The sequence below is a fragment of the Rhyacophila brunnea genome, unplaced genomic scaffold (genome assembly GCF_057557595.1).
Source record: "Rhyacophila brunnea isolate RB1 unplaced genomic scaffold, BYU_Rbru_1.0 scaffold_20, whole genome shotgun sequence".
Classification (NCBI taxonomy): domain Eukaryota; kingdom Metazoa; phylum Arthropoda; class Insecta; order Trichoptera; family Rhyacophilidae; genus Rhyacophila; species Rhyacophila brunnea.
The window spans coordinates 27,999,967-28,023,356 of NW_028232860.1; the positions used below are offsets into that span (position 1 = coordinate 27,999,967).

Here is a 23,390-nt window from a genome sequence, read left to right on the forward strand (position 1 = left end):
TAATCAGTTAGGAAAATCAGAAAAAACAAAGTGGAGGAAAAAAAGAAAGCAAAAATAGTTTTATACAAAAGAAATAAAATTTAAGAAAACAACAATGATTCAAAAAGTACAAATTAAACAATAAAATAGAATTTAAAAAACAGAATATATAATGGATCGCCAAAAATATCTACATCTCTAGGGAGTGCATTGACCAACCGCACAGCCCTCACTATTGGTGCCTGGTGAGCCTGACATGAGGAAACAGCTTTCACCCAAAATAGGTCATGGCTGCGACCACGCATGTAATTGATGGGTGTGTAAAAATTTAAATTTTCTAGAATATCGGGATTGAAAATGATACCACGTGAGAGCAGGGAAAAATGCTTTAAGAGCAGAAGTGACCTACGAGCTTCAAGAGAATGAAAGGCGAGCATGCTTTGAAGAAAGTGAGTCGGAAAATACTCGTTTGAGAAGGTGTCAAAAGGAAAATAATTATAAACTTTAAAATAGAGATGACGAAGAAATTTTTTCTGAACACGCTCTAAAACAAGCTTATAGGAAACTTCATAAGGACTCCAGATGATGGAGCCATACTCAAGAATACTCCGTACTAACGACACATAGAGTGTACGTAAAACAGTTGGATTCTTGAATGACTTGGCTTGTCTCATGACGAATCCTAGAAGCTTGCTCGCACGCAATGCCGTAGAAGTGATGTGCGAGCGAAATGATAAACGTGAGTCAAACAATATGCCAAGGTCTTTAATTTCTGATTGACGGTTCAGTAATCTATTTGACATATTGTAGTTGAAAATAATTGGAGATCTTGATTTCGAAAAGCTAATACACACACATTTATCAGTATTAAATTCGAGTTTATTTTTTTTCGCCCAAATTTCAAATGAGTTGAGATTATTTTGTAATATGTGACAATCTAATTCACTGTGAATTGACGCATATAATTTTAAATCGTCTGCAAAGAGTAAAAACTGGATTCCATTTATAACATTGACAATGTCATTGATGAATATAAGAAACATAATTGGACCAAGATTTGATCCTTGGGGAACACCTGAATAAGTTTGAAAGACGTCGGATCTACACCTTGCATACTCCACATATTGACAGCGATGCGAAAAGTAAGATTTGAAAAAGTTGATAAAATTTATAGATCCACCTACTGCACTTAATTTGTTAATGAGAATATCATGATCTACCCGATCAAAAGCCTTTGACATATCTGTATAAATTGCGTCCACTTGACAATTTACGTTCAGCGAATGAGATATGTACTCAGTATACGTCATAAGGTTTGTAACTGTTGACCGAGCTGATCGAAATCCATGCTGAGCGTCAGTCAGTTGACCGTCTACATGTTTATAAATATACCTATGCAAAATAGACTCAAATAACTTAGCTGGTGCAGATAGAACAGCCACCGGGTGAAAATTTATTATTTCAGAGCGCGAGCCTTTTTTGTGCACCGGACGAATACGGGTTAGGCTCCAACAATCTGGGAAGACAGAAGTACTTAGGCTGAGATTAAATAAATATAGTAGGGGGTCAGTTAACAGCTTATGACAGCCCTTTAAAATCCAAGGGGGGATACCATCAGGACCTACTGAGGATTTTGGATATAGTCGAGAGAAAGCATACACCATGTCAGTCTCATCCAGAAGACCAATATCTAGTACCGGCCAGGAAGATGAAATACTATCCGGGTGAGGTGTGGGCAATATCGAAGGAGCTTTAGAATATACAGACATAAAATATTGAGCGAAACCGTTAGCAATGGACTGGGAGCCACTCAAAACATTCCCTTCCAGAGACATAGATGATAATTGAGCAGAAGAGACGCGCGTACTTCTAACGTAATTCCAAAATGATTTAGGATCTGACGCTAACTTCCCCCCGATACCATCAATGTATGACTTATACGCAGCACCGATGGAACGATGCACACTCCTACGCAGATTAGAAAATAAAATATAGTCGCTGAGACACTTCGATTTCTTCCATTTTTTGTGATGCAAGTGCTTTAGTCGAATGTTTTTAATTAAATCAAAATTGAACCATTTTGGGTAGCTGCGCGAAGAGCCCGATGATTTTTTTATAAAGAATGACTTGTCAAATACATTATATGAGGCGTAGAGTTACAAAACCCGCTCTAGAGACTTTTTTGAGTTTTGAGTAAATGACGAAAAACTGTTTTGACCATATTATGATGATTTAAGTGTAGTTTTAGATGTTATATTTCTTCCGTTACATACGGAAAAGTATAATAAATTGTCAAATCCAACGTATAAGCTGTATTTATTCAAATAAATGCATTTTAATTATCCCAAGAGCGGTCTTTGTCAGTCTCTACCTGACAGAGCGGCGTTCGACGCGGAATTTTTTAAAAGGAGCGGTGTTTGTCGCACAGTGGTACATTGTTGACAGGAGATGATAGTTCAGTAGCGGTCCGTATTTATTATAATTATGTAATATATTTTCGAATTTACTTTGTCTAAAAAATATTTTATAGCCATTCTTACCTACTGGGAGCTGTATATTTTTCGCATTGCACCTACATATTTAGCTGTTTTATTGGTATGTAATATTTTTTAAAAATAGTGGTATGTACTTGTCTTAAAAATATTTTTTTTTTTAATTTAAAAAAATAGTTATTTAGTTGAATAGTACCTACTTTTTACTATGTCAAATTGCCTTTGTGAAACTTTTTAATTTTAATATGTTAATGTCATGTACTTATTTTTATTCTATAACAAACAAAAAAAAAAATTATCAAAAAATGTTACTTTTCCTGGAAACAATTAGTTATTACCTACATACCATGCAAATTATTTGTTTAATAGGTAACTAATCTTTTATAATTATATAAGTGCCCTAATAATTCTTAATAATTTTAATATTAATGACCATATTTTGAATCAGAAAGATATTTTTAAACCCTTAAAAGGTAATTATAAGATAATTTGAAATAACAATAACATATTTTTTAATAATATCAATAGCATAAATAAAAAAAACCCAGCGGACTTAAGTACAGGCCTTTACCTAACTAATCCCTGTATTACCTGTGTGCCCAAATTACATGTCTGTGGGAAACCCATCATTACCTACCAACCTATTTATTAAATTTAAAAATAAAATAATAATATTTTTAAGCTATATTATTCATAATCTACTTAGGTACGAGTATATTAGATATTTTATAGCATTTAATTCAGAAAACCAAATCTGATAAACAAAAGTCGCAAAGTATGAGCTTACTTATTTTCCCATATAAATATTTATTACCTATATTCTGTTGTTCCTGCTCCGTTTTATATACCTACAAATAATAGTGATAACGTGGAATTTCTGAAATTTATTGCAAAAACGTATTATAAAAGTAAAGGTATTTCTACAAGATACGAGTAGCACAGCATTGTTAACTATGTGTCGTTATTACAACTAAACTAATCTACAAATTAATAAACATATTTGAATTAAAATTCATTATCGCTCATATTAACGAATGATACAATTTTATGACGAAAAAAACTTGTCCCGTGGATATAATGATAAGGAATGTCATTTTTTATCAAGGGAGATGAAAAAACTAGCCTAACGTAACATAACCTACTAAATCTATCATTTGTATAGTACAAATTATCAAACAAAAAGCATTTCTCCGACAGAAAATAGTTTTCTTTAATTATATTTTTGACACAAACCAAATAATGATAAAAACGTGTAATAACCTTATGATATTTCATTATATCACACAGAATATTAAATATAAATGACAACAAGAAATACACGTAAAACTAGAAAATAATATGAGCCACCACTGGGTTATTCATAACAATACAGCAAAATATAGTCAATTTTTAAATACGTTTATTGGCGTAACAGGCTACATTTCCAAGCAGCTGGATTTTTAAAACGCTTCCTTGATTGTTCTTGTTGAGATTCCGTCACACTAACTATTAAAACATTCATTATTAGAAGTAAAAAATAGTAAAATAATTGAAGCAAAATTATGACGCGCACGAGAAAACGGTTTGACGGTTTGTATGGAGATTAAAGGATTCGTGAAGAGTCATTATTTAAATCGCGGCGTCTGATTGGCCGGTTACGCAGAGAGGGTTTTACCAGAACAAATTTATTTTAAGAGCGGGTTTAGTCAGTCTCCTCGATATTTATTTTGATTTTTTGAAGAAACAGAGAGGAATTTAAAACTCTCACCTAGAACAGAAGATAGGTCTTACGAAAGAGCTTTTGCGTACATTCATAACTATTTTTTTTGAAAAATCGCCCAGAGCGGGTTTTGTAACTCTACGCCTCATATTGAAACTGAATTTGAAACGGTCAACTCATATCATATTATATTCATCTTATATTAAATAGTCATCAATAAGCATGTTGTGAAATATTGAATCCAATCCAGAGCCAAAATTCTGATCCCGGGATTTCGGGATTACAATTTGACAATCCCGGGATTGGCATTTTTTGTCCATTGTTAATATAAAATTTTTATATTTACAAATAACGTTGATAAAATCGGTCAAAAATAAATCTAGTATAATTTATACTATTTAAGACATTTATTGTTAATATTGTATACGTTCAATCTTGGAAATACATAAGTTTAATGGAGTAAATAATATTGTAATATAAATAATAATGTGAATTTAATATGAGATTGCTGTTTCTGATAGTAAAGACATAATGAATGGATTAGCGAGATTTAAAATAGTAAAGCAAATAATCATGGCGTACTTATGGCCTTTCTGCTTCATAAATCTAATAATCACGAGAAAACGGTTTGACGGTTTGTATGGAGACTAAAGGTTTCGTGAAGAGTCATTATTTAAATCGCGGCGTCTGATTGGCCGGTTACGCAGAGAGGGTTTTACCAGAACAAATTTATTTTAAGAGCGGGTTTAGTCAGTCTCCTCGATATTTATTTAGATTTTTTGAAGAAACAGAGAGGAATTTAAAACTCTCATCTAGAACAGAAGATAGGTCTTACGAAAGAGCTCCTGCGTACATTCATAACTATTTTTTTTGAAAAATCGCCCAGAGCGGGTTTTGTCACTCTACGCCTCATATATACATTGGTAAAATACCTTCACTGCAGCATTGACGTCACTAATTGAATATAAAATTTCCCAATCAACATTCTGAAATTCGTAATACATATGCAATAGGTCGCCCTTAAAGAAGTTCCACAAATTATTATTAATAAACTTCGATTCAATACATTCACTGTCTCCATTTCCAACATTATGATGTTGAATACGACTATTTGTGAACCGTAAAGAATTTAATGGCAAATCTATTGAGAGCGCGGGGTGATATGCATCTTCAGGTATAAGTGGGTCGGCACAGGCATGTACCGGTACACAACAATCTGAATCCGCCAAAACTAAGTCCAAAATTCGCGATTTTACATTTCTAATCTCTGAAAACTGCTTGAGATTCATACAGGACAAAAAATGAGCAAACTCCAGATCGATATTTGTCGAGGATGAATACAAATTGAAATCACCAATGATGGTTATGCAATTTTCAACTGGCAAGTTTTCAAAGTATGAAAAGAACGAATTATATGCATCGCGAGACGATCGCGGTGGAAAATACACGCAACAAACAGTGAAAAATGACCCATTGCACCGTAATCGAATAATAACGACGTCAATAGCTGCAGCAAAGTGACAGTCAACAACAGATATACTGTCCACTCGGTCGGAGCGTACAGCAATGAGAACGCCACCACCTCTCTGTCCAAATCTACGGTCACAACGAAATACCAGATATCTTTCATCAAACAGCTCGGAATCACACATTGAGTCGTTGAGCCAAGTTTCGCTCAGACATATGACTGTAAAGTCAGATGCTAGAACAGCATTTCGCAGATCAACGGACTTAGTTCGAAGACCCCGAACGTTTTGATAATAGATATCTAGCTTCTGAAATGAATTAATATTATTTGGACGTCACAGTTTCGGACTACGAGAAGGCCGTTTCCACTGCCACTCGCTTACGACCGAGTTAACAGGCCAAATATCGGGTATCATAAATTTGTTTACATCCGACTCCGGAACGACAACTTAAAATGAAGCATAATTCTTCTTTGTTAGAAGTTTATGAACAGATATTTTCACACCAGCTACACTGTCGTTTAAAAAACTAGTCAATGCCTCCACGGTAGAATCAGGATGAAGCGACCAAACGTGAATTAATTTTGTCTTCTCGATACCAGAGCAGGAGGCAGTGCCTGATTTGGTACCTCTAATGTTAACAGCTGCTTTGGTAAACTTGTTGTTTTGACGTTTGCTGCTTTCCACCGTGGTCCATATTTTATCATCAGTGCCGGCTGACTGCGACAAATTGTCTTGGAAAGGGGCCGGTGTGGCCGGTAAAGCCACTACATTAACTGTTTCCACACAGCTGGGAGCGACAGGTGGCTTACTCATGGTTAAATTTTTTGTTTTCGACCTTGTAATGTCTGTTGTCCTAGAACGGACAGCAGGGACTGGACTGACCGGAGAGATTGGCTGTACAGCAGTGGTAATAGTCGATGGCTGCTCCAAGGAAATGGACTCCAGGTGACAGCTGCATTTGTCACACAATCCAGTAGCGATTACATTCTGAAGAGCTTCCACTCGGTCAACAGCTGACTTTAATAATGCGAGCAATTGAACCAATTCCATTTTTGTATTCATTTTAAATTTTAATTGGTAGATAGTTTAAATTTTATGACAGATAATAAAAACACGATAAACAATATCAACACTTTCAGTTATTTCGTAAATACTAATTAAATGTTAATGAGCGTAATGACGTCAATTAAGCACTTTTGGCCTGACTAAGCACTGACACATAAATCGCGATATTGATACTGTAATATAACTTTGAAGCACTTTTGAACTTTTCTTAATTTCACAAAAACGATGATTAATCTTGAATTGTAGGTTAACGATTAAAATGATCTTGTTACAATACGTCTTTATGCATACGAAATATGTATACACATACACGATTACTACTATAAATAATAATAATAAATAATAATCATACATAGCTTAAGATATTTTATAGATACAAGAATATTTTTTACCGATTATAGTTTGGTTTAGGCAGGGCTTAACAAATTTAAAAAAACTCTCTAGTAGCATCTGTAATATGTATTTTAATTCAACAAAAACCAATAAGTGTGACTGAAAAAGTGTGCACTATTTTGTCGGATCGCCCATAAAATACATAAACTATGATGGTTTGGTTTAGGCAGGGTTTAATTCAATTTTAAAATTTACCAGCACCATCTGCAAATTGTATTATTAGTTCAATGAAAACAAATACGCATGACTGACAAAGTTTAATATGCACTATTTATGTCGAATCATAGCAGCCTACCTCCACCCTTCGCCACTGCCAATAATTATGGTTATCAAACTTTTTTTCGAACCGACTGTTGCTTCATATACAGCTAAAGATCATTTTAAAGAGTCGATTCATTATTGTTCATTCAGTTTCAATTTCAGTTCAGTTCGGAAACAGCAGTGTAGTTAGATCATATTAAAAATGGTCAGTTGAGTTGTCCATTCAATCTCAGTTTCAGTTGTGTCACTTTTATCCAAATTTTTGACTTTTTAAATCTTTTGTAATAAGCCGAATGTAAGCTTTACTTTGATTTTAACAGTTCGTCTCTTGTTCAACATACTCTTTGCAATTATCGAAAATTCAGAAACCAAACTGACGATTATTATCAAACATACAATTATCAAACATACAATTACCAAACATACGGCTACCAAAAATACGGTTAACTAATATGCAACTAAAGAATATTATGCAGTTACTATTGTGACAGATACGTCTTAACTAACAATAATCAAATGGACCTTTACAAAACTTACTTGCTTACAGTTACAAAATGATCACAATAAAGTTACTAAGCATACTATTAGCAAACATACAATTACCTACCAAAATTACATCCAGATTAGGTACCAACCAAACTAAATTATATGCATTAGAACAAACATTACTTTACAGTGGTGGACAACCTTCTACTCAACTGGTGAATGCTGCGGAGATCAGCAGCATTGCTACAATAGGGTTGGGGGGTGCCGTGGAAGTGAGGCGTCTCGTTGAGAAAGGTCGCTATGAGTTCTGGCTGACAGGCAATACTGGTGCTGGTGAGGGAGAAGCTACAAGCCTGGTGACCCAGACTACCACTACGAGAGGTTTGTTTAATAAAATGTATTAATATTTGATTTCACCTACTATTTTGAACGGCAAGTGAATGATGGCAATGATGGAAAAATATTTCATAAATCCATACAATTATTGGCTTATGCCAATGAATTTTATATTGCTACTGAGTCCCCATAAATACTCCAGTAGGCTTTTTTTTTATAATGAAGACCTATACCCTTTTTTAATTAGATTATATGCAAGGCTTCTGGCATATTCCCAGGTCCTACAGCTCCACTGTATAAACCTATAATTTTGACCTCTAAAGCACCGGCTAGACGCTCATGCTTTACCACAAGCTTACATTCCACATTGAGTTGAATGTTGCTCCAGTCATTCCCATTCAGATAACAGGGTCTCTTTACAAAGTTCTATCTATCTCCCATGATATAAACCCCCAGGTATTTAAAGTTGTAAACCCTCACAGTGTTCGGTCTGTACAATGTTATTAATGAATATTTTCAGCAGGTGCAAGAATCGCTTCATTTGGAGTGTCAGTTCGTGGCGGAGTAGGTCGATCTCTGGTCCTCGGGTGCATGGCGGTCGGAAACCCCACTCCCAGGGCTCGATGGCTGCATGCTCAAAAACCCATTACTCATAGCCATCTCTACAGAGTCACTGATGATGGAAATCTATTACTTCATAGTGAGTAGTCTAATATTTTAATAAATGTCACTTCCGTGCTACGTTCCATGACATTGAAATGCATTCTGTACATGGCAAAAACAGTGTCTTGTAGAGACAGAAATACAAAAACAAACTGTATGTTTGGTACAAGAACCCTATACAGTCTATAAAATCGGACTGCCTTAGATGACTAGGCCATGCATATAGGATAGATAAGTTATGCATGATAATGAAAATGGCTGGACGGCAAATGTAGACCTCGTCGACATTATATAAGACGGAAGTATAGTGTCGAGTTAGATTTAAATAGCTTGAGCTTCCAAAACTGCACAGAAACACCTTTGAACAGACATAGAGACAGGAGATGTATACTGAAAAAGGCCAAGACCCACATAAGGTTGTAATACCTAGAAGAAAAATATAGCATCCATAACTCGTTACCTTACTATTAAGACCTCGTAAGTCCTATATTATGGAAAAATTAAATTTATTCGACAAAATTTAAACAAAAAAACATTTTAAATCATATTAAAACCTCAGTTCTCTAGACTAGTATGCTGTTCATCAATCGACAAATTTTAAAAACTCGTTGGTCTTGTGGTTTCAAACATGAAATTAAAAACTTGTATTTCATAACCAGTGTTGGCAGATTCATCGATTAGAGAGGTATTTAATATATTATTTTTATTACGTTTTTTCCTTCTCCTCAACATTATTCTCAAACAGAATTACGAGGTTTTAATAGTAAGGTGACGAAACTGTCAAATTCATTGTCAAGATAAAACAAAATTGAACTTAAAATCCGATAAGTAGCCTTTCCTAGCACTTTCTTTTGGTTAACCATCACCTCCCTCCAACAGGCACTGTCCATAAATGAATGTCTAGGAGACCTGTTTCATCCCATCTATTAAATTATAAAACGCACACTTGCTCCAAATGTTAGGTATAAAGTTCTGATCTTTCCAAAGGTGTGGACCGAGCTGTGAGCGGGAACTACACATGCTCTGCCAAAAATCTGTTTGGCTCCGATGACATCATCTACACCGTTATCTGTCTGATGCCACCCGGTTCTCCGACTCTTGAAGTGCTCTACACCACTGCCAACAGTGCTCAGGTGCAATGGCGGCCGACTAACGATGGAGGGTCCGTCATAATGGGTGAGGAATCATCATCTAACATCTGTATTATCAGTTGTTTAATTCAATAATATTATGATCTCTAAAGTTTATCTATGCGTGTGTCAAGAGGAACCGAGGATAAAAGGGCACTGTTGACTAAGTAGAGTAAATTAAGTTCAAAGCTGCGATTTTAAATTCTATGTGAGTACTATATAACTAGGGAATCCAATCCCAAACAATTTTCGATACCTATGAATTTCGGGATTATGTTTACTAAACCTTCGGAATTGATTTTTTATCAATCACAATCAATTAGTATGTGTACAAAATTATGTTAGTGAAGTGTACGTACCGGGTAGTCCCAGAAGTACCCGACCTGACGTATAGATAGCAGTTGTTGTTTGAAAATAATGACCATGATAGAAAGTACCAACCTTATAAAGCCTAAGTTTGAAGTTTGACGACGCTACGTTGTTCAGTAATTATTTGTCTGCCATCAACAGTGAACGCTCTCAGTGAATTTGTAAACATGGAAAAAATGGGTCATAGTTATGTGATACAACACTTTCATTTGAAAGGCTTCAGTCCAACCAATATCAAAGCAGCGCTAGATTCTACTCTGGAGGTGTCTACTCCTTTGTTTACAACTGTAACATATTGGGTGGCTGTGTTTAAACGAGCTCGGATGAGCTGCCAAGTCGAACATCGCAGTCGTCGACCAAATGAGGTGACCACGCCAGAAATGGTGACGAAAATCCACAAAATAGTATTGGATGAACGTCGACTGAAATTTCGCAAGCTAGCAGACATGGTAGGCATTTCAAAAAGTGCTATACATCACATATTGAATGAAAATTTGGACATGAGAAAGCTGTGTGCAAGGTGGGTGCCGCGATTACTCGCAATGGAACAAAAACAGCATCGTGAGGATCTTTCAATCGAGTGTTTGGCAAAGTTTTACAGCAATAAAGCAGATTTTTTGCGTCTATGCATAACCATGGATGAAACATGGGTCCATCACTTCACACCTGAGACGAAAGAACAGTCAAAACAATCGACTGAAAGGGGAGAATCGGCTCCAAAGAAGGCAAAGACAGTTACATCTGCAGGCAAGGTCATGGCGTCATTTTTTTGGGATGCGCGAGAGGAATTTTCATTGATTATCTTCAGAAAGGAAAATCAATCAACGGCCAAAAACAATGAAGTTCAAACTGCTTCCTTACGCACCCTATTCGCTAGATTTAGCCCCCTCGGATTATTTTCTGTTTCAAAACTTGAAAAAATCGCTTGGTCGTAAAAGATTTGCCAACAATAAAGAGGTGCAGTCTGCGGTTGATGGCTATTTTGAGGAGCTCGACGATTCTCACTATAAACAGGGTATCGAAGCTATTGAATGTCGCTGGGAAAAGTGTATCGACCTAAAAGGAGACTATGTAGAGAAATAAAAATATTTTTTCCCAAATTTTTTGTGTTTTCTTTTTTAGGTCGTGTGACACCCCCGTATGGTCCCCATTTGGGGATGTCTTTGTGTATCTGGAGACGCCCGAATCGGTATCGAAGCCAGCAAATAATAAGGCGCTGATTACGAAAATAAATAATAATAAAAGAGCCCAGCCGGCAATGCCGTAAATTTTGTAAAACCGTTGGAGATATGCAACGTCGCCCAAGAAAAAAAAACCGTTGGGAATGATTTTTCAAGATGGCGCTCAGATCGCGACAAGCAGCAAAGTCACGAACGCGTACATTTCGCGCTCCGTAGAATAAAATTATTAAAAAAATGTAACCATATAGTATATTAACGTAAATAAACTCGCCGCTTCCATCACGATTCCGGTGCCTCAATTATCCACCTTCATCCCAAATACAGACGATAAAAAAGAAAACAAAACACAAAGTGACAGTTGAGAAAATAATTCTCTTACCAAAATGGAGGGGAGTGATAGTCGGGTACTTCTGGGACTACCCTCGTACCTGTACATGTCACAGGGGTAATCGCTGGATGCTGACTGATAATAAATAACCATTTTTTGTTGTCATACGCAATCGTAAGAACATCAGAAAAATAATAAATTCGTTCATTTAACCAGCTAGATGCGACTGACGTTCTGGCACGCGAACGGCGTCTAACCACCAGTGTCATGGACATGCAGGCAGGCACTTGTTTCTACGCCGAATTTTATGAATGTTATCTTTTCTTAAATAAATAAAAAAAAACTGTTTTACTTTCACATTATAATATCTATATTGCAATATTATTTACTTCATTAAATGTTAATTCCATGTATTTCCAAGATTGAACGTACACAATATTAACATTAAATGTTTTAAATAGTTGAATGTATTAATTATTTTAGTGTTTGCAAAAGATCTCATTTGTACTGCAATGAAAATAATAAGAACATTTTTATATGCTTACATACCTACATTATTGTCTTCATGGAATGTAATCCATTGTTAGGAATAAAATGCAATGCAACAAAAGTAGCACATTTGAATCTCTTTGCATGACTAACAATTATTATAATGTAAAAACACTCATTTTAACGCAGAAAGCGTTTATTGGCAAAGCCATTGAGAGCCTTTGTGAAAAAATTGTAACACAGATCTGTCAGATAAAAGTATTACATATTTTAAATATAGAACATTATAAACAAAATGCATTAAATTACTAACCATAGATAACAGAGGTATCTATTTTAAAGTTCCATACAAGAGGATGCCTACTATTGGCGACATCTATTGGCATGACCATAGACTAATATACTAGTGCATGACTATGAATTATCATGACTATGTGAGCCGGTGGCGAAGGGTGCTGGTGGGCTGTTAAGATCCGCCATAAATAGAGCACGCTAAACTTTGTCAGTCATATGTATTTGTTTTCATTGAAATAAGACTATAAGTTAGAGATGGTGTTGGTTAGTTTTTAAAATTCAATTAAACCCTACGAAATCCAAGCGATAATTGACTAATAATAGTCTCGCAACTCGAGTGTCAATTGACTGGGCCATGGCTGAGCTCTGATTGGTCATTGAACTGGCCTTGTGTCATTGCGACTTTGTGTGTGATCATAATGCCATCTATTTGGATGATTGCGCACAGGGAATCATGATAGTTGTATGGAAGATACACCACTCCCCCCCCCTGATGCTAACTCAATCGAATACTCCTGGCATATCATGCTTGCCAGATATTTTTTTGATTTAGTGAGGATGTATCCAGTCTATAGAAATACCAGGATCTTGGATCGGGTTATGTTATGTAAATAATTCTGATACCAGATAAAGGCAAACAAACACACATCTATACTTTGTATTTTATATAATATAATATAGATAACTAAATTACTGCCGTTTTTACAGGTTACCAACTGAGCTATCGGCGCTTAGAAGAGATCGCTCAGACTATAGAACTAGCGTCCGAAGTGTCATCTTATAACATTCAAGGACTGAAGTGTGGTTCCCGGTACTCCTTCCAAATAACAGCTTTCAATAGAGTCGGTAAAGGCACGGCCAGCTCTGCTGTCAACATCAATACCAAAGGCGATGGTAATTATCTTTGGATATTTTTCTTCATAAATGACACAATAATTCTATGATCTCTTGACAATATTCATGAATAGCAAGGACACCCAGTAGTTACTGGTTGTTTTTTGCTAGGCTTAGTAAATTATAGTACACTAGGCATATCCAATACATTGAGTACAATCGACTGGTTAATAATTATAATGTGTGTACATTATTTAAACTATGTCATAGGGTTGCTACCAAAAGTTAGTAAGTCAATAATTTATGTATTTGGAGTTAACAACGGATTATGTGTCTATATTATACGTCGTGGGTCCCATGTTCGAATGCTGGGTCTGGCAAGTAGGTACACTTATTGTTTTTCAATTTGTGTGTGAGTCGGGGTATGGACCTAATAGGTTGAGCAAGTGGCTGACATCCATTTCTCGTAAAAACAAAATCTGTTAATACAAACCTCTACCTTGTGGAGGCCCATATGATCTTATTAGGATCGGACATAGTTAGAGAATATTATAAATATGTATGCTAGAAAAAAAATCGAGGTCATCGAATATAATAATAAATTATTATATAACATGCACATAAAGTACAAAGAAACTAGCATTATGACTGATTTTAGAGGGCATGTCAAACTTTAAATTGTAATTACTCCATAACATGATTTCGAGACTTACCAACTTTTGGCAGTTACCCCACAATATTGGCTTCTCAAAAGCTATGTTTGATCTATAATAGGCATGACATAGACCAATTCACATTCATTTATATATTCCTATATACCTAATGAATATAATACTTATTTTTTCGTAGCTCCGAAACTTCCTGACGACTGGTCAGACCTAATGTGGAGCAATGCCACGTGCATCGTGCTAGACGTGCGTCGTTCGCTTGGGGAGAATGCGTTCCCCGGCTGCCCAGTAACTTCAGTGGGTGCAGAGTGGCGTCGCGGTGGTAGCGGAGGTGCATGGCGGGCCGCTGCGGCTGCTGGACCAGCCGGGGCGGTGTCGCTGGCCGGCCTCACTCCCGCCGCTTGGTACGAGATCAGACTGACGGCAGAGAATCACGCCGGTAGGAGTTCTGCCATTGTTCGGGCAGCGACTACCACTCTTACCGGAGGTATGTAGTCTATTAAGCGTAACATCAGCTTGATAAAAATTGTAACATGGTTTGCAGTAGCAGCATATTGATAGTTTAAGTGACTGGTAATGTTTAGGGTCTCAGTTCAAATCTAAAAATTATATTTCGTTTATAAAATAGTAATAAAGTAAAATAGTAAATTCGTATCATAGGTAACGTTGCATTGTATCTGATGTCAATTAACTGCTCTTGAGAAATGAAGATTTCACATTTTTACATTTTTAGCAAATGAGTATAAAATTCATTGAAATTATTTTCTATAAGATGTCATTTTAAATATAATACCCTGTTTACACGTGCATAGATTTACTATTGACAGTAAGAAAATTTATGGGTAAACATGTATTATCCTGCAGTTGGCAAGATTGCATGCATGAATCAAAAATGTTTGGAAGCTTCTGAATTTTCGTGGGACAGTAGGATTTTGTCAATCTGCGCCTGTGCAGTAAAACGATAGTGGCGAACCTGCCGGCAAAAAAACGAACTACGAATGAATTTTCAGGTTGACCGATTTTCACTACCTGTCAAATAGTACGAAATAGTACCATAAAATGACGACATCGCGTCTCACTCACTCTTGAAGAATGAGATTGGAGAGACAGTCAGAACTTAAACACGTAAACAGTTATTGTCACGATAGTTTAAAATACTCACTATTGCTGCCAGTAAATCCATGCACATGTACAGGCGCTATAATTCATTAACTGTGATTTATAATATTAAATACATCCAATTGTGTTAATGACCACTGCTCGAGAAGGTAATCGTAGCTAGAAAAGCTAGATTATCTCAGGATAGTTGATTTCATAATATTGAACATCAATTCTTGTAATGATGGGCTTATAGCCAGCTGTAGCCGTGTCTGACACAAGCTTTAAGATCAAGAATTCTCACTGTTATAATCAAGTCTTGCATGTAAATTAATTCAATCAATATAAACATCAATTTTGTTCTATTAACATATTACCTGGTCTTACTAATCTATTGATTTCTTTCAGCTCTGATTGCTCCTCCAGCGTACTTCCCGATGGAGCCACTTCATCCGCACGATTTGGATGGATCCCAGGATAACATCTTCAACCTCATCTCTATCATATTTGCAACAGTAGCCGCCATTTCTACACTCTCTGTTGCTTATTTGCTGGTGAAAAAGAGAAAGTAAGAAATCTTTTATTATTCTATATTATTTTTAAATTATGTAGTAGGGGTAAACCATGGGTTAGATACACCCGTAATTGGGATATCATAATTCCTTTTATGGTGTTAACTGTCAATTCTTAATGGAAATATATCTTTTTTTTTTTTAATAAAACACAATATATGGTACTAATTAGTATTATGTAACACCCACGATGACCGAGAGGCTACGCATCAGGCTTATAATGGTTTGGTTACCGGGTCTGGCAATGAAAATCCCATGTTTTTTACACCCAGAGAATGAACCAAATAAGTTGAGCAAGTGACTGACATATTTCTCGTAAAAACAAAACTTTGTTAATAAGCCTCTTTCTGAGGCGACCCAGGACACATGTACTTAATGCCAATTAGAAAATAAATATGTAATTTTTAACAATAATATGTCATTAAGAAAAGAAATTCAGGGCTTAATTGATTTTAAAAACTAACCAGCACCATCTGCAAATTGTATTCTTAGTTCAATGAAAACAAATAAGTATGACTGACAAAGTTTAGTTGCACTATTTATGTCAAATCTTAACAGCCCATCTCCACCCCTCGCCAATGCTATGTACTTATTGTGTTTTATTTCAATTAACACAATGTATTTCCACCAAGAATTGACAGTTAACACCATAAAAGGAACCCTGATATCGCAGATAATTATTACCTATTTATGACAGAAGATACGTCAACCACGTTTAATGTCGTGAAGATTATTTAGTATTTTGTATGCATTGCGAGTTAGTGAAATAAAAGATTTTTTGTAATGTTTGTGTTCAGTATGAACCAAGTAGACATTTTTAAACTACACACACTTTATAATAATACATTTTAAATGTGTATAAATTATGGGATAATAATAAGTGTTGATTGATAAAATTTTCAGTGTCCTTTGCCACTGCAGCAGCCAATCAGAGTACGGCGAAAACAGACAACGAAGTCAGTCGCAAGCCAGCGACGAGAAGACTATATGTGCAGAGCAACAAAACATGAGGAACTGTCAGCATGACTATTCCACTTCACCCATTAAAGGCCACGCCGAGAAAATGAGGCGGGAGTCAGCTGGTAAGGAAGGAATAATATATGCATCCATACGAATTGATCAATTACTGTAATACCATACTATTGTTTTCTGAGTAAATAAATAAGTATACGTTGTTAAAAACAGTTTTTTTGTTAATAATTCAAACATAATTGAGTTACAGTACATAAGTCCTCGACTTTCATGATTAATTCGTTCCGAAGATTTTCTTGTTAGTCGAAAATCTCATAAGTCTAGTAAAACTTTAAATCATGCATTTTTTTTAAATAATGTGTAGTTTCAAAAGAGAAATGAAAATAAAATAAATCAACATAAGTACATACATAAGAAAGCAATCCTCTAATCCTCATTTTTACGATTCTGCTAGACTCTTGCTAGATGTTCTGCTAGACTCTTGCTAGATGTTCTGCTAGACTCTTAATAAAATTTGTAGCGTTGACTTGACATATCTTTAAAACAATTTTAAAAGATGACTATTCAATAGATCCACATTAACATTATTTAAGTACTTATGTTTTTTTTTTTTTTTATATTTTCCACCAAGAATTATTATTATTAACAATTATTAACCCCAAAAAATACTCCCATATTATGTTATCCACACTCTCTGTCTATCGTAGAGGTACAATTGTGTTTCAGAAATGTATGAAATAAGTCCGTATGCGACATTCCAAGTTGGCGGGCCAAACAGGCCAGTTGCCGCGTCAACGCTTGACCACACGCTGCAGTTTCGGACATTCGGACACATCGAGAACGATGCGTTACCGTTACAAGCTCCTTGCAAGCGCCACTACACACAGAAATCTCACAGGCATACTAATTCCAAAGGTAAATACTGTAATAAGTAAAAGTATTTTAGAGTGAATCAGGCTGATGCGTATTAAAAAATTATCACAGCCAAAGATGTAGAATAAACTCTTCTTCTGCAACATGGAGCTTTTTGTGGTTTCTCTAACAAGTTCCAGTTTGTCATAAATGTCATTTTCTAAGTAACATTTTTTTTTATACCAGGTTCGATCCTGAAAAGATCATATTGTGGGGTTACTGCCAAAAGTTGGTAAGTCTCAAAATCGTGTTACGGAGTAATTGCAATTAGAAAGTTTGACATGCTCTCTAAAATCAGGTATAATACTAATATCTTTGTGCTTTATGTTCATGTTCTATATATCGAATGACCTTGAATTTTTTTTCGACCATACATATATAATATATAGACACATAATCCATTGTTAACTCTAAATACCTACCGTGGGGTTGCTATCAAAAGTTGGTAAGTCGATAATTTAGGTATTTAGGGTTTACAACAGATTGTGTCTATTTTATTATATAAATATGTAGGTACCTATGCTTGAAAAAAAAATCAAGGCAATCCAATATATATAGAACAAAGGCATTAAGCTTGATTTTAGAGAGCATGTCAAATTTCAAATTGCATTACCCCACAACATAATTTACCAACAAGAACCTCCACACTCCTTATGAGAAATGGATGTAAGCCACTTGCTCAACAACTCCATACTTGTCAGCCACCATGGTAACCGCTCGGCCATCATGGGGCCGGGCCGTTAATAATTACTACACTTCAAACATTCATAGTATGTTTAGGCTCCAACTCAATAGACCAAGTTTTTCTTCATCTTTAGTCGCAGCTGATTTAAAAAACAAGAAACAAAAATTACTCACAGTCGGTGTCAAAACATCAGCCTTTCAGTTGAAAGACAAGCGCGATACCAATTGCACCATCGAGGTCAAGAGAAATATGAATTTTGTTAAAGCAATTGTTACTTACACATAACTACGTTGCTTTGATTTTAAGAATCAATGCTGGATACTCATCCGGTTGTGGAGATTTTAACAATAAAAAAACAGAAATTGTCTTTTTGGTATAAAGGTGAATATAGTTCATCAATATACGAGGGTGGGTCAATAAGTCCTTAGAAAAGCCGACAGGTGGCGCGACTAGTACTGTAAGCGGTTTGTTTTCATGCAGCGGCACTACCGATTCAGTATGCTGCGAAGTTTCAATCAGATTGGTCGGGTTGTTGTGTGTTTCTCGTACATTTAAAAAAAAAATTTGCTTGTGGAAAATGGAAAAATGGAAAATGGAGAAAATTGAGTTTAGAGCTGTTATTAAACATTTTAATATAAAAGGGTTAACAGCAAAGGAAATAAAAAATGAGTTGGATTTAGTTCACGGCATATCTGCTCCTTCACTTGCAACTATTTATAACTGGTTAAATGAATTTAAACGTGGTCGTACATCAACAAAGGATGAACCACGCTCAGGACGTCCTGTAGAGGTGACTACACCAGAAATGATCAATAAAATCCACGATATGGTGTTAAGTGACCGAAGATTAAAGTTGAGTGAGATAATTGAGGTTACAGGGATCTCAAAAGGTAGCGTCATTTCTATTTTACATGACAAATTGGGCATGAAAAATATTTCTGCAAGATGGGTGCCGCGTTTGCTCACAGTCGACAATAAACGCAATAGGGTGGTGGCCTCTAAAGCCCTGTTGTCGCTCATGCAACGCAATCCGGATGAATTTTTTCGTCGCTTTGTGACTGTAGATGAAACATGGATACACCACTATACTCCCGAGACGAAAGAACAGTCAAAGCAGTGGATTGCGAAGGCAAACCATGTCCAAAGAAGGCGAAAACCGTAAAATCAGCTGGTAAGGTTATGGCTACTGTATTTTGGGATGCACGTGAAATTATTTTCGTTGACTATTTGGAAAAAGGAAAAACAATAACAGGGGATTATTATGCATCTTTATTGGACCAGCTAAAAAACAAAATTGAAGAAAAACGGCCTCATTTAAACAGGAAAAAAATCCTCTTTCATCAGGACAATGCCCGTGTTCACACATGTTTACGATCAATGGCTAAAATTGAAGAATTGAAGTTCGAATTGGTCGACCACCCACCGTATTCGCCAGATTTAGCCCCCAGTGACTTTTTCCTTTTCCCAAACTTAAAAAAATGGCTAAGTGGACAACGTTTTTTTTCAAATGAAGAAGTCATCGATCGGACAAATGCTTATTTTGAGGACCTTCCGAAAACTTATTTTTCTGACGGTTTAAAAAAAATTGAGAAACGTCTAACCAAGTGTATTGAGCTCCAAGGAGATTATGTTGAGAAATAAAAAAAAAATACAAAAATCAAAACTGTTTTAATGCTTTTTTTCTAAGGAATTATTGACCCACCCTCGTACCACGACTTCCAAATTCCATTCCTTCAACTCGTGTCCGGAAATTTGTACGTATGCAGTTCACCGTATCACACTTTACCATGAAATGTTGTATCGGAAATATACGGTCGTATATTAAAGACCGTCCAACCTCTCTGGGTCATATAGTACTGATATAAAATTCATGTCTAAATAAAACACGGTTCTTGTCGGTTTACAGGAAAGCTAGCGGCAAATAAATTTTAAAAATAGCTGATATACTGGATTATTGGTTAGGTTAGGTTAGATAAAATATCAAATTAAATATCTGATAACAATTAATAATGATAGCGTTATTATCAAATATTTGAAACCAATCAATATCAAATTAATGTTCATAGTGAATCTAATAAAATTGGGACATTATTGTCTACAGTGCTCCAAGAACAATGCGTAATTTTTTCATCTCTTTCCGATAAGAAAGCTCACGGCGAACTGTGCTACAGTGAAATGTAATACGTACAATTTACATACCCCCTTCAGCTACCCCAAAGATGCTTCTCATACTCTCAAAAATTTAGCAACTTTTGTAAATGTAAAATATTTTCCATCACTTTGCAGATGAAGACAAAATGAGCAGTGGTTGCGAGCTTCAGCCGCTACGTGTCAGAGGTCGTCCACGGCAATGTTCTGGCCCATCCTACTGTGTGCCGATCCCTCAACAAGGTATAAATAGACTTGTATGAGTGAAGTAAGTTGTATACATCTAAAAAAGTGAATATTGTAACTCTGTATATAATTTTAAGAGAGGATAATAATTATCATAATATATGCATCCATAATTATTTCAAACATTATAATTTTATTGTCATCATCATCAAAAATGTCCCAACAACCCAGGACGGGTCTTAGCTTCCTTCAATTTCCCTTTGGCCAGTATTCACCAGGCAGTGGCAAAGGGTGGGGGTAGGCTGTTAATTTCCACCATAAATAGTGCATACTAAACTTTGTCAGTTATACGTATTTGTTTTCATTGAAATAAGACTACAATTTACAGATGGTGTTGGTTAGTTTTTAAAATTCAATTAAACCATAGACTATAGATACATCTAGATGCCACCCATTGCATTGCTAAATGAAGCCGCGTGCCGTGCGTTTGGTTTGTGGGCGAGCGAACGCATTCGTCTACAAATGTTCGAAACCATAGACCATTTTGCTAGTGCTCGCCCAAAGTGCTCGCACTAGACGCTCAGAATTAAAATATAATTTTCTATTTTTTTACGTTATATAGTATTTTTAAGCGGTCAAAATGCAACAATTAGGTAAAGATATCCATAATTTAAGTTATTTTAAAGAAACACTAGGTCACTGATATTAAAATATATAATAATATACAAATAAATTATCACGAACATGTATCAACTTACCTATGAAACGTAATACCATCTTCTTGCTTATCAGTACGGCTACCATATTTTAATACAATACACAGAACCATCTTTTCTACTTAATTAACTAAAAATATTTACCACTGACTTTATGTCTAACACAAAAAATAGCAATTTTAGCAACACAAGCTCGCAGGTTATCGACGCTAAGTGAAGCGATTCGCCACGATTTACCGGCGACACTTTTGGAAACTAACTCACACATATGTAGTAGACCTTTTATCTTACTCTAGCGCGTGTCACAGAGATTATAAGGGTACCGAATACTTTCTTACTCGCACTTATGCATCGTTTTTGTTCAGGCATTGAATTAAACCCTACGAAAACCAGTCAAAAATAGTCAAAAAATACTCAATCTATCTATAAATATCTAAAATTGTGCAATTAATTCATACATAACTTTGAATATTTTATAGATAGAATAATATTTTTTATATATCCAACGAAAACAAATAATTATGAATGAAAAAGTGTGCAAAATTTTGATGTATCGCCTAAAATATACCAAAACTATTATGGTTTGGTTTAGGCGGGGTTTAATTGATTTTTAAAACTTAATCAATACTATCTTTAAATTGTAGTCTTCAATCAATAAAAACAAATAAGTGTTACTAACAAAGTTTAATGTGCACTATTTATGGTGGATCTTAAAAGCCTACCTCCACCCTTCGCTACTGCCTCCAGGTGTCTGCACCAGCCGCTCTAGCATCTTTATTGACACCGTCCAACCACCAAAGTCTGGGCCTGCATGTTGACCTCCGACCGCCCGGTCTGGTATCCAAGAATCCCCTCGGCGGTTGGGCACTGTCCATTCTTGCTACATAACCTGCCCATCGAAGCTTGCCAAATAAGACATTCTTCTCCTTATAGTATGGGCCTATATGTCCTACGTAGCACCTGCCTTTCATTCGAGCGCACGCTCATTAGCCTTAGTGAGAGTCCAACACTCCGACCCGTGTGCCGTATTATAGTCAAGAATTAAGAATTTGGTGTACTTATGGAAGCTCAGTCTGAATAATCTGTACACTTTGTAGGAAACATTAGCTGTACGTCATTATGATGCCATGACTCTTCTCAATCTAGAAACCAACATTTTAATGATCACATAAAATATATTGTTTACTATGAGAGAGTATCATTCTTGCAATTTCAAAATTACAAGTCAATTGCAAATTTCAATGGTAAGTTTAACAAAGTTTTCTATATTATAATGTTAGAATATAATATTTACATGAAATGTAGGTATAATGCACAATAAGAAGAAAAAAGAAACTGCTAAAAGCACCATAATATTAATTATTCTCAAATTTAAAACGTGAGTTCTCTACACAACGTAGAATGAGAAATTAGTGTAGCTGTATCTAGTTTGATTCCAAGATTTGAGAAACTGTGGGGTGAATAAAAACTCACCCATCCCAATAATTAGTATTTTTAAGCTGTCATGAAAAAATCTTTGTTACAAGAAGTACCTGTCGTACAACTTAAAAGGTGAAATAAAATAATATTTTTTTTTACATAAGAACACCTCAGAAACATACCTATTTAAAAAATACTTGCATCTATCGGATTCCGGCCAATGTGCTTTATCACTGAACCAATCTGTACAATGTTAATTAATTATCTCAATCAATTATAGGCCACGTGTCAATATAAAAATATGCATTTTTGTTACAGACATGTTCCAACGTGAATCGAGCACGGAATCAAATGAACTGTCTCCTCCACCAGACAGAGCTCGTACCCCGAGACACTATGGCGACAGGCCATTGCAAATCCACCAACCGCCGCATTCCACTCACAGTTAACCATATTTTGATCGGCAATCTTTATAAGCCAATTAACTATTTAAACTGACAAATTCACACTTCATCGATAATAATATTATATATTCTACAACATTAT

General features: G+C 35.6%; 2 protein-coding genes across 2 annotated transcripts in view; both read left to right on the plus strand.

The window, feature by feature from the left end:
• The window catches only part of LOC147071480 (cell adhesion molecule Dscam2-like), a 49,445-nt gene extending 26,152 nt beyond the window's left edge, over positions 1-23,293 (plus strand). Inside the window, exons 18-26 of the mRNA XM_085947958.1 lie at positions 8,035-8,225; positions 8,701-8,880; positions 9,831-10,019; positions 13,343-13,528; positions 14,318-14,623; positions 15,643-15,802; positions 16,710-16,855; positions 17,505-17,693; positions 23,163-23,293. Of these exons, the coding sequence (XP_085804084.1) occupies positions 8,035-8,225; positions 8,701-8,880; positions 9,831-10,019; positions 13,343-13,528; positions 14,318-14,623; positions 15,643-15,802; positions 16,710-16,855; positions 17,505-17,693; positions 23,163-23,293 (1,678 nt within the window). The remainder of the gene's footprint in view (positions 1-8,034; positions 8,226-8,700; positions 8,881-9,830; positions 10,020-13,342; positions 13,529-14,317; positions 14,624-15,642; positions 15,803-16,709; positions 16,856-17,504; positions 17,694-23,162) is intronic.
• Positions 1-23,390, plus strand: part of LOC147071479 (putative phospholipase B-like 2) — a 157,346-nt gene that overhangs the window by 102,916 nt on the left and 31,040 nt on the right. The window lies entirely within an intron of this gene.